At 42.3% G+C, this 12994-nt stretch overlaps 1 protein-coding gene across 1 annotated transcript in view; it reads left to right on the forward strand.

Annotated features, from left to right (window-relative positions):
• The first annotated feature begins 77 nt into the window (after nt 1-77).
• Nucleotides 78-12994, forward strand: part of RIMS2 (regulating synaptic membrane exocytosis 2) — an 867608-nt gene continuing 854691 nt past the window's right edge. The window contains exon 1 of the mRNA XM_019551690.1: nt 78-143. Within this exon, the coding sequence (XP_019407235.1) occupies nt 97-143 (47 nt within the window). The 5' untranslated portion in view covers nt 78-96. The remainder of the gene's footprint in view (nt 144-12994) is intronic.

The following is a 12994-nucleotide window of genomic DNA, read 5'->3' on the forward strand; positions in this document are numbered from 1 at the left end:
CCGGCCGGGCCCCGGGGCGGCCCCGCTCCCCCGCCGCCTGACATGCCGGACCTGAGCCACCTCACGGAGGAGGAGCGGAAGATCATCCTGGCCGTCATGGACCGGCAGAAGAAGGAGGAGGAGAAGGAGCAGTCTGTGCTCAAGTAAGGCGCGGCGGGGCTGGCGGGGACGGCAGGCTGGAGGCGGCGGCGGGGCCCGGCGCCCAATATGGCGGCAGGGGCAGGGGCCCGGCGGGCCCGGGCGGAGACGCGCTGCCGGGGCCTAGGCTGGAGCCGTCTCCGGGCGGCTTCGCAGCGGCCGCCATCTTCCCCCGGCTCCGCGGCTGCCGCCCGCCCCGGCCCGCTGCTCTCCCAGCCCGGCCCGGGTTCAGCACCAGGGAGCTGTCCGTGCCGCACCAGCCTGCCCAGGGCGGGGAATGAGGCGTCTTGGGGGTGTGAGGGGACCTTGGGGCACTGCCCCGTCCTGTCCTGTCCTGTCCTGTCAGGAGTAAGAGTTAAACCAAGCGGGCTAATCCTGTCTCGGCCCCGTCCCTGCCCCGCACTCTTCCTCCCTCAGGATCCGGAGGGGGAAGTCACCTCCTGAGTCAGTAGCTGGGATGGATGGATGGATGGATGGATGGGAGCGTGTGTGTGTTTGTCGGGGGCTTTGTTTCCCTGCCAGCCTGGCCGCAGAAACGAACCACCAGTTCCTCAAGGGGGAAGGAGTCCTCTCCTGAAACCCTGGACAGTATCTGGCTGGTTCACACTGCTTTTGCTTGGTCAACGTTTCCAAGCGTGCTGCTGTGACTCCGGCACGAGACTTCCAGCTGCACATCTCAGGTTTCCACTTCATCGAAATAATCCAAAAGAATCCACCACATCAAGTCATTTGCAGTTATACACTTGATTACTATGCCAGTGATCACAGTTCATTTTGTTTGCTTTTCTGAATGTACATCGACATGAGAGTTTTTGTTTTTTGTTAAAAAACACCCACCCATTAGCAATGAATTAAAGTTCAGAATATTCAGCCTAGATATGGCTGTGAGAGCACTGTAGTAGCATTATACTGGCAACTCTGTTTTGGAGTTTATAATGCTTGATTTTTAAATTGTGTTTGCTGTAAGCATGTAAAAAATATAACCAATTATAGTGCACACTTCTTGTAGTAATGCTAAATTGTTGATGTCTGTTTTAACTGTGATTGTAATATGCAGGAGTAACGAGTTACCTAAAAGTTTAGACATAAGGTTGTTATAGGGGTAGAAGTTCATAAAATATCATTGATGTATAAGTCTTACAGGCAGGGGTATTTCCCAGCACATTAAGAAATGGAAGTGGAAGCAAACTTGTGTTAGATGGTTTAAGTTCAAAGGCTACAAATAAAAACAGGGATTCTAATACTTTTTAAAAGGTGTTTGCTCTGTTTATTATATGACAATGCTTTCAGCACAGAAAGAAGTTTACTAGAGAAAGAAATACATGGTATTGCAAAATAAAGAAAGATTGGTGGTGACAAGCCCTTCATTAGAACTTGGATATATATAAATCCTACATTTCATGGGATTTAGTTTCTCATTCTTTCATGCCTAGTCTCCTCTGGTTGCAACAAGATATACCATAATGTATATCTGGAAGGCATATGCTGCAGCAGCTTTTGAAAATATTGCTCCCAATGAGAAAGAAATGCCTTAATAGGAGTTCACAGGAACTTGAGAAGTGATACAGTGTCAGGTAAAGAAGTTTCCTATTGAAGTTAAAAGCACATTTCTCTGAATAAGAAATGAAAGGTTGTATCAGTCCATTTAATGGGAAATACATAGGAGAATAAAAACTATGCTGGAAACTTTGAACAGACACTTGGGGAGTTGTTGTGATAACATTCCTTCTGAGGAGTGGAAAGGGGTAAGGATAGATTTCCTATAAACTTTGTGGAATTTATGAGGGTTAAACCTCAGTGTGAATGGTTAGCCCTTCAGTAGTGCTTTCCCCCTGTATTCTGTTTTGGTTCTTACACAGAATTTATATTATTATGGTATTTGAACACCTTTCCAAATATATTAGGTAACGTGATTATTACCGGTCAGGCAGATTTTTCTTTTTTCCTTTTCCTTTCTCTCCCTGGTAGAAAAGACACATGTGGATTATTAAAAATTATATTTATATGTTTGCCTTCTCTATGCGTGCTCTACTAGTTTTAAAGGAATATAGATAGAAGGTACAGAGTTGGAAACTGAAGCAGTTCATGTTGGCCAGGTCAGTGTGAACTACTGGGTTTATAAGGAGCAGATGACAGGTAAAGTGGCTGTTTACTAAATAGACTACCTCCTTCTAGTTAGCTCTGACTCCAAAGTGTACACAGCTGTAGTCATCCAGTGTTCCCATGGAGGAGCTTTCACAGTTCTGAAGGGGGAGGAAAGGTAGGATATTGCATGACTTTGAGTCTCTCTCAAAGTTTTGGGACTGCAAGTAACATGTTTTCTGTTTTTTTCCCCATCCTTCATTTAAGTAGTAGAAATGTTGATATGATTTAAGAGTTCCTGGAGTTGACTCATACATCTGATATTCTGTAATTGGCTCACACTGTTGTGTGTGTTATTTTGAATCAGTTAGAGGCCTAAATTTAAGATACCTTGCTTGTGCTGATTTGTTTGTGAACCTAAAAGTTATTGTAATATATATTGTTGTGATTTTTCAGTAATGAAGTCTGTCTTAGCCAAACATTACTGTCTTATCCATCAGACCAGTTTTTAAAATATAGAATGCTGCTTTTTTAAAAAAATGTTTCTTTCAAAAAATGTTGAGATTTAATAGGTTATTTGGATGAAAGAGAAGTGAAAGTAGTGTGGTAAGAGGGTATATTTATAATAAAGTTAATTAATTCAACTTTTGGAAAAGGGTCTTGAGCAGTATTTAGTATTAGTATACATAAAGCACATAATCTAGAGGAAGTTAATGCATTTTCATAGCTTTCTACTATATCATGTCAATTAAATTACAAAAATATCATTTTTTTAAACTTCTGTTGTTGGTATAGGGACTTTGTGTAAACTTTCATGGTGATGACTTACTTTACAATACATATGTACTGTTTTACAAGGATAAGACTAGAAATGGAAACCTGTGACCAGATTTTTAGGTAATATAGTCTCTATGCGAGTGACTTTTATAGGTCAAGTCTTGTGGAATTCTTAGGACCCTTCAACTGCCACTGACTTTAGTGGAATTAATGGCAGTTGCCAGAGTTGTCCCAGACTTTAGAAAAAAATTAAAGTTTTTTTGAGTAAGTTGATCCTATACCTGTATTTGATTTGTTGTAGCAGAGCTCGTTTGAAGGGAGTGCTTTTTTGGGTAGTAGATTGGCAACTTTATTGTGTGACAGAGTTGGGAGTAGCTTATGTTATACAGATGTGCTTGCCTACTTGCAATTTCACTAGTGGTTGGTTGCTACCTTAGGTATTTTTATAGCTTTTTATAGCTATAAAATCAGTAAAAATGCTATTTTCTGTAAAACCAAGAGAAACAGCTAGAAACATGTATGTTTGAATTTTTCAGGGTTGTTTAATGATCTTATTTAGCTATGAAACTTCAGTTGACCTGCTACTCATTTGATGCAATGTGGGCTGTGACATGATTAAGGGATTGAAAGAGGAGACAGATTTGTATGGCACACTGGGCAAGTAATATCACTTTCACAGCCATGATTTTGGATGAAGTAAAGTGAGTGCCAAGGTGATCTAAGGAATTTTCAGTAGGAAAGATCAATGGCAGGAATAAAGACAAATAAACTGACTTTAGAGAAGTAGGGGGAAAATAGTTAGGATTTAATGTTAAGGGATAGGAATCAAATTACATGCAGGTTGCTAGCCAGAGAGTTTTAATCATTATCTGCTGATATTGAGCAAGTTACATAAACTCTGTATGAGCTACTCAGTAGTATAATTAAGGGGGGGGTGTGTGACTGTGATGAGCACAAAAACAGTAGCTGCTGCACTGTTGGCCGGTCTCTGGAAATACTACAGTGTAAAATATGACTGATATTTGTAAGTCTCACAAGAATATTGTGGAGATTGAGGCACAGCTAACCACTGCTTTTTGGAAAACACTAAGTGTGTGTAGAAATTGGATTTTGTTGGGTAAAGGTAGGGGGTGATGATTCTTTTTTATTTTTTTTCCCTCCAAAGTGTAAATGTGTGTATGGGGGAGAGTGGAGGGGCAAAGTCCCTATGACTCTATTGTTATCTCCTGAGTACACGGTGCAGGATGGAACAGATGGTTGTTATGCTTCTTTCTGTTTGCTTATGCTGTGAAACATATGCATATGGTAAAGATTACTCTAAGAGCAGTGGCTTTAAATACTGGAGTATAAGGGGTAGTAGAAGACATAATAGATTTTGAGGAAGGACACAAAGCTCCTTTTTTTCCCCCTGTCTGGTCTTTGCATCTCAGAAAGGATATCATAGGATTAGAAAAGGTGCAGAGAAGGGCATTGATGACATGTTGGGGGTTATGGGGGGGCCATGTGCCCCCTGCTCTGATTTCTATGCCGATGGTGGGGTGCAGGCCTGGGGCTGCAGCTCAACTGGATCCAGCGTGCAGTAGCGGCAGTGCAGAGTTGTGTCCTGCTGCTATGGCTGGGTGTGAAGTTGTGCCCCCCCCCTTGGTAGCACTTACATGTTGCCTATGCAGAAGAGCAACCAAGATGATCGGCAGGGATCCTTTTGTTTTTTTAAAAAATCCCAAATTCTCTGATTTAAACAAAAAATCCTGAAACCCTAAAATCCACATTTTTCTATGATTGAAATGAAATGCTACTATACATATAGGTATCAGTTAAACACAATGTTTTATTGATATTTACAAATTTAAAGCTATTTTGAACCCTACCAGTGCCTCAATCATGGTAATAAAATAAACAAAAAAAAATCTATATATTTTGGTATTTGATTTTGGTTTTTTTTATCATGGAAGATCAAAGCTCCCCCTGCCTCCTTTGCTCAGCAGTTTGTGGGTCCAGCTGCAGCTGATCTTTTGATATAAACGCCTGAGATCACTGTTAAGGTTTTGCATTAGAGAGCAAAAATGCTATGATGTTAAGGGTTATATACCTCTCTTGGCACCTTTTGGAGACTTTGGAAGAAAAAGCTTCGTAGAGCATTGGAGTGCCTCATCCCCAGTGTCGCAGGCTATATGAATGGGTGAAGAAACATGTGATCTCTTCACTTTATCATCTAGTTTCCATGATATTGGGATCTGGGGGCAGATTCAGTGCACCCTGCAAGCAAACACGCTGCCAGTCCACACAGCAGTTGTGGGTTAGGATGCTAGGAAAGTAGTGGCAGGGGTGCTCAGGGCTGGGGCTGGTGTGCAAGACTTGCAGGATATCAGATGTGAGCTGTGTGTGTGTGTTTGGGGGGAGGAAACTCGTGTGTGTGTGTTTCTGGGGTCTGTGTGTGAGGCAGAGGCCCTGAGAGATGTGTGTAGTGGGGAGGGCAGGGGGAGTGGGATGGGGGCAGGGGGCCCTGAGGAAGTGTGTATGGGGCTTGGGGTGGGGGGACAGGGCCCCCTTGAGAGGAGGCAGAGGCCCCTGAGGGTGGGGACATGGGGGGCCCTGAGTGAGGTGTGGGGGCTGGGACTCCTGAGGGAAGAGTAGGGGGAAGAGCAGGGGCCCCAGGGGGACACAGCTGGGTTCTGGACATCTATTTTATGGGATAGCGGCTGTGTTTGGGGGCCTGAGGGTGCTCCTGATCTGCCAGCAATCAGCTAACTGGAAGTACATTCAGGCTCAAGCTGTGATGTGCTCGCAGTTGGCTGATCCTCAAGCCCCCAAGCGCTCCCACTGCCAATCATTAGCTCATCATTGGCCATCTCCAGGGACCACAAAGTAAGTGACTCAAACAGGCTCATGGTTCCCATGGAGCAACTGATAATCAGCTGGTTGTCAGGCAGCTTACCAGTACAGGGGGAGCCCAGGGGCTGTGGGGGGCCAAGGCTGTTCAGCCCCTTGTGTGGGGGGGCAGGATGGGGTAGGGCTTGGGCTTGTGCCTGCTGGCCACTGCCACCTGTGCCAGGGGCTTGGGCAGGGGACTGCTGAGTAGTTGAGCCTTGGGCATTAAAACCTGGCCCCAACCCTGGCCTTCAGTGTGGTGATCGCCTGGTGCTACAGCACCCAGGGTGCAGTAGGGCTGGGTCCCAGTGTGGGGATGCTGCCTGGGTTCTCCCATGCTGGCTTGAGAGTGCCTGTGGACCCCTCCCTTTTCCTCCAGCCCCCACCCACACACTCCTGCTCTGCCATGCTTTGCTCTACTCTGCCCCTGTGAGCTCTGCTGGGTCTCTCCAAAGGCACCCCCTCCCCCCCAACCCTGGTAGTGTTGCATGCACCTCCCTGATCTGCCCCCACCTACCCTGCTGGCTTGCCTCACAGCTCACGCGCCTCAGCCCTGGCAGCATGACCTGCACCCAACCCACAGGACACCCCACCCCACCAAGCCTTGCTGGTGCCCCTCATTCCCCACTTGCAACCCCCTGGCCCATCCAGCCTTGCTGGAGGGGGCCTCCAGCTCTGCCCTCCTACCCCACAAGCCCTACTTACCCAAGGCTGCAAGAGGGAAACTAATCCTGAGCCAACCCTGGCTAACTCTAAGTCTCAGACTTTGCCCCTGCCCCCTCTCTCTCCCTCTACCCCTTGGGACATGGCTTAGGGTTTCCTCCCCAATTTGCAAGCAGGTCTTGCAGGCTGGAACTCTGCCAGCCTGCAGAGAACTGCTTGCAAAAGAGGAAACCCATAGTTTTCCACTTCAAAGGGGAAAATCTGCAACCTTTTCCCTTTTAAAGGAGATTTTCTATGTCTTCCCACAGAAATGGAAAATCCAGATTCCCGATGATCAGGAATTTGGAGCAGCTGCCATACCTGGAGAGATTTCAGTTTGGAAAGGAGAAAGCTGATGGGGGGATATGATGGAGATCTGTAAGATTATGAAGGCTGTGGACAAAGTGAACTGGAAACTGTTATTCACGAAGTCCCAGAATATTAGACCTGGAGGGGCAGCCACTAGAATTAGCAGAAGACAGATTTACAACAAGTGAAAATACTTCTTCACACAGTATGCAATTAATTTGTGGAACTCGGTACCATAAGAAATTATAGAGGCACAGGAGTACAGCTAGGTTCAAAAAGGGACTAGGCAAATTTATGGATGATAGATCCATTAATAGATCTTGATCCAATGGAGCGTAGTCAAAATTGTAGCCTTTGGCATCTCTAAACCAAAGATAGTGGATACTAGGGAAGGTAATGAAGAGGTACTAGATCACTCCAGATCAGTAATTTTCAACCAGGTGCCACAGCAACCCAGAGTGCCTTGAGATCCTTTTAAGGATGTTACAGGGTGCCATGCAGTTTTAGCACTGTTAGGCATGTAAACCTGATTTAAAAGAGAAACCCAGTGATTTCTAATAGGAATCCTTATTATTAAAGACATTCTGACCTGTTGTGGTGTTTTTCAGTTCTTTGGACCAGAAGAATTACGCTATTATTTTTCTGTAGACAAAAAATGGACTGAAAACTAAGAGCTGATTATTCTCTGAGAGATACCTTGAGTCTGGGGCGGACCCAGGAGTTGCCTAAGCAGGGTGCAGCAGCCACCTGTGCTGTAGGAGTAGCTGTCACCTGTATCCAGCTTCCTCCCTCTCACCTACTGGTGTGGACAGACTATGCCATGGGAGCCTCTGAGAACTTTTAAAAAGTCCTTAATCATTGTAAGAATCATTTCCCAGTTCCCTTCTGTGCTCAAAGGAACATACTCTCTCCTCCCCCAGCCCTGCCTGCCACTGTTGCTTTTCTTGTGGTCTGGGGGGCGGTGAAGGAAGCTTCAAGGCCACTCCTGCCCACCACATCCAGGCTGCAGTGGGACTGGATTCAGCTGGGGACAGCAGCAGCAGTGCCAATTACCTGGTAGGGGCTCTCCCCTCCTTGCACCTATTCCTAAGGAACCTGCTGCCCGTTACTGCTATCACTGTTCTTGGCTGGGCCCAGCCCCCACACAGCCCAGCTGGAGCAGACAGGAGTGGCTTTGAAGCTTCCCTCACCTTTGGGACCATGGGGCAGGCAGAGGAGGGGACATGCCTTTGAACACGGAAGTGAAGGTAGGGGGGATTGTTATGTGCTTTGGGGACATCAAAAAAGTCCCCAGAGTTTCCCATGGTCTGGTACTGCTTGAAAGGGGGTTCCACAGAGCCACTACACACCTTCTTGGTCTGCCCTTATATGAGTCTATCGAGGGGTGTCTTGAGTGTAAAAAGTTTGGAACCACACTTCTAGATGTATCCTGTAATACTCTCCTTTTACACGGTCCGCTATTTCTACAGTCAGAAACAGGATATTTGGCTAGGTAGACCATTGGTGTGACCCAGTACGGCACTTCTTATGTTCTTAGCTTATGTTCTTTTCTCTTTTCTAGGGGTATAAATATTGTGTAGGAGGGTACAGGAAAGGACACTACCTCAGGCTGCCAGTTGCTTGAGGAGTGTCTAACTGCCAAAGGACTCCTTTTATGTAAAAATGATCACAGATGTGCATGCTAACTCCCACAACAGGACAACAGTCCTATAGGGCATGACTTGCCCTCTTGTTCCCCTCTCCACAATAGAGTGGCTCCCTCAAAATTTTGCCCTACTTCTATGAAAACCTATATATGCCGTTGGTCTTCCCAAAGAACTGTTCTTTTTTTTTTTTCCACTTGTTGGTGCCTCATTGTCTTTTCCTCCTATTTTCCTGGCCTTGCTTATTTTCCCCTTCATTTTAACAATTTTTAATGTCTCCCTTGCCTCTCCAATCTCTCCTTTTACTCTTTAGTGCTCTTCTTAAGTATTTAGATGTTTTCATACTGTAGAAGATGTTTGCCTGGATGTTACAGTTAGCCAAGTTTGCTCAGCTAGAAGATCCTGTATTTGTTTGTTCAGTAAAGTATCTAGCATGCTTTTGGGTATTGTATAGAAAAGCATAGTAGTAGTACTTTCCTGGCAATTAAGCAGAATGTGTTTGGAAATGAAGTAGACTAAAATTAATGCTGCTTATTACAGATCTACTGATATAACTGTTTAATAGATGGTGGAATACCAGAGAAATTCTAGAGGACCTAAAAAGTATGAATGTTGTGCCAGTTTTTAGAAAGGGTAAGCAGCACAAATGAGTAGCAGTAGGTAGTTTATTTGCCAAGTTCTGGACAAAATAATGGAAAAGCTGCTCTGGGTTTCAATTAATAAGGAATGAAAGGATAAACCTAATGAATTTCAGCCAATATAGTTTTACAAAAAATAAGTCTTGTCAAACCAAATTTTATTTGAAATAAAAAAAGCATTTGATTTCATTCTTAATAGAGCCAAAATGTTTAGTTATACTTCTACAAGCCAGGAATGCAGGCCACACCTGCATACCAGGGAATTTATATCTTGGAAAGCAGTGACTCTGAAAAGGATTTAGGGGTCACTGTAGACAAGCAGTTAAGCACAAGCTCCTGGTTTGATGCTATGTTAAAAAGGGGTTATATGATTGATCCCTGGCTCATGGGAGTAGAGAGCAGAAATAGGAAGCAGTTTTTATTTCTGCATTGGTGTTTCTGATTCTGTCAGATTGTATCCTGTTATAGTGTGTGTGCATAAAAAAGAATATTGTAACATCAAAGAGGCTATAGAAAGAATCCACAAAATGATGCAAGAGTAAGATAAAATGCTTTCTAGTAAGAGACCTAAAGATTTCAATCTGATTTTTTTATCAAAATTAAGACTTATGGATAATTACAGTGTTAAAGGGCCACCATGAGAAGAAACCACTGCATTTAAAGGCATTTTATCATAGTGAAGAAAGGCATAGCATGAACCAATGGCTAAAAGCTGAAGCCAGACAGATTCATATGAGAAATGACGTTGAGAGGATTAATCATTGGAGCAAAGTATCAAAGGAAATAGTAGATTCTCTATCTCTTGATAGCTCTAAATTGAGAGAGGATGCCTTGCTGGAAGATATTTTTTATTTAAATGCAAATCATGTTTTAATCAAACCTATGCTATTTGAGTCAGTAAATTCAATGGCATGAGATGTACAGGACATCAGGCTAAATGATCTGATGATCAAGCCTGGCTTCAAACAGTGTACTGTGAGTCCCTGAGTTAAATCATTTTAAAGCAAGGGAAAACTGAAAGATTGAACTAAAGCCTAGTGACAATACATATTGTCAATTCTCACTTATACAGACAGAACAAATAGGTAATTACAAAATTGTCAGACTTCTGATTTGATTTAAAATATGTATTTTTCCTGAAAACAATTTTTAATTTATTTACAGTGAGTTTTTTTCTTTCCATAATGAGAGGAAAAAAACTAATAAAATGGTTTTAACTTTGAAATTTAAGCCAATGGGCCTACTCATGTGAATGTATTAATGTGCATAAGCACTTTTAAAGCGGACATGAGAATTCCCTTGGGAGTTTTTTCAAGCTGAATGCTGTATCTTCCACCTCCCTTCCATCCCCACTGTGCCTGAGCCAAGTCACAAAGGAATGAAAGTTCCTTAATACATTAGCTGGCTTACCTTTTCAGGAAGGATTTTTTTGTCTTTCTCTCCCTCCCTCTTGTCCAACAGCTGCTGTGATGGCAGGTGGTAGGAAAATGGGGAAAAAAAAGAGAAGAAAATAGAACACAAGCAATAAGCAGTTATTTCGGATATGATCTTTTCTCTCTGTGTCTGTGTGGAGAGCTTTCAACCTAGATTACTCCTCATGAGTGGCTTCTCCTTTGGAGAGGGTACAACCACCCTCAACACATTAAATTAAAATTATTACAAGAATAATTTAATCTTAGTATTTTTTCAAACTTCATCAACTCCATGAGTAGCATACACTGTTAAAGTCTTGGTGAATTATCAGATTGATAATATGCTGTGGCTTCTTACTATTGCTGTTTGCTTTAAGGTGGAACAAGCTGAGCAGACTAAACTGAAAGTGGTGAAAAATTTAAAACAAGGCAGGAGTGTGTAAAAATGTTAACATAAAAATGTAGGAGATTAGGAGAACACGTACACACTATATTATAGTGGGTTTTGGCTGGGTTTTTTCCTATTGTCACTGAAGTGGAAGCCACACCTTTTTTTCTGGTTTTTTAAAATTTTTTTTTGACTGGGCTCAAATAGATGCTACTGTCATGTTTTACTGGTTCAGGAATAATCTTAGTAGCATCTACAGTTTATGAACATACAGTCTGCCAACAGATGCACAACAGAGTTGTAATCCTTTAGTTTTATATTGCTTTTGACATCTTAGGAGAAATTTATAGAATGTTTTTAAACTTTGAGTGTTAACTTTTTTATTCAGTTTGTTCTGATATATCCCGTTAATTCCAGCAGAATTTAGTAAGAATTGAAGTTCTGCTTCAGAGGAATCCAAGCACATTTTCTATATAAACATTCAAAAACATTTTCTGTCTGCATGATTTCAACTATTAATATAGCCTCAACATTTAGAGAGTTCAGGAAAAGATTTTACACTTAGAATTAATATCACAGGTTTTCCTTTCTTTTAACTATCCTTGGACACGTGGCTCTTGTCTTCCTGAGAAGTTGCTTAAGTACTGCCAGGTAAATGATTCAGTAGTAATTAACATGATTATTTTTACACTCATCGTTTTTTTATATAGTATTTTGTTTTATTAATAAATCGGATGACCTGGCTCTATTTGTACAGAAAATATTTGACTAGTCATACAACACAGTATTTCGGGTGTTTATTATATTAAGGCTTTCGTTTAGATACAACATACCTATAAATACACGTATGAAAAGAAGATAGTGTCATCTTAAGCATTTGTGGGACAACAAAGATTTTGACTTTAATTGGAAACATGGTATTGGCTACTTCTAATTGTTCCGTAAAACATTTATTTATGGTTTATTTTGAAAAATCAGTTTTACTAGAAGTTTTGTTTTCTTGTGTCTGTACCAAAGTGGCACGTTGAACAAGGGAAGCCATCCTGATCTTTAAGATGACAATCTTTTTGGTGACTTGTTTTTTGACCAAATGACTCCTTGATTAACAGCATACCATTTATAAGTATATTTATAATACATAGTGGGTATGTCTACACGTTTATTAATGTGCCGTATTTACTATGCATTTATTTTAGTACTTCCTTAATGAAGTACTAACTGAATACGCAGTAACTATATTTATTATGCAGTAATGCTGGTGCACATTTTTTTGGTGATTTTTACTACGCAGTAGCCTAAAAACACTGCACAGTAGGTTATTAGCATGGTTTTTATGACACACTACTGAACAATTTTATTAGGCTACTGTGCAGGAAGTGTCTCACGTAGATGTGCCCACTTAAACTCACATCAGATATTCTATGCAAGGCAAAAGCTAATGGTTAGTTACATCTTTCAAGTGAATTAGGAAAAAACCCAATACTAAAGCAAAGCAAAATAGAAATTATAAGCTGCATTTCAGAATCAGTGAAACATATATGATAATAATGCATAGAGTTTTAGGCCTAGGGTAGTATTGCCTCTGACACATCTCGTATCTGTCACTGATTGACTGAAAGTAGGTTTCCTACTGTTTCTTTAATTCATTTGAGCAGTCTATTTAATAGATTTTGATTCCTTCATCAAACTATGAGCTGTTATAGCCTCTGAATACTGTGAGGATGAAAATAATTGTATCTCCTAAATTCAGTAAGGGCACCTTGGGCATGTCCAGACGGGCCCGCACATGCTTCTTGCAGCATTTCAAATTCCTTTGAGATGCTGCAAGAGGCACATGCAGGAATGAGGAAGTGTTTCCTGCTTTGCAAATTTGCAGCGCAGAGGCAAAATTAGACCCTGGGATATCCAGGGGTCAAAAAAACCCATAGAGGAAAAAAAGCAGGGCAGGGTATGGTCCTCCACAGAGATGCTCTGGCTGCCAGACGGTCTCTATAGTTGGCTCTTGCCCTGGTGCTGAAGCACATTGCCTGCCCTGCA

The sequence above is a fragment of the Crocodylus porosus genome, unplaced genomic scaffold (assembly GCF_001723895.1).
Source record: "Crocodylus porosus isolate Cpor-Errol unplaced genomic scaffold, CroPor_comp1, whole genome shotgun sequence".
In the NCBI taxonomy this organism is placed as follows: domain Eukaryota; kingdom Metazoa; phylum Chordata; order Crocodylia; family Crocodylidae; genus Crocodylus; species Crocodylus porosus.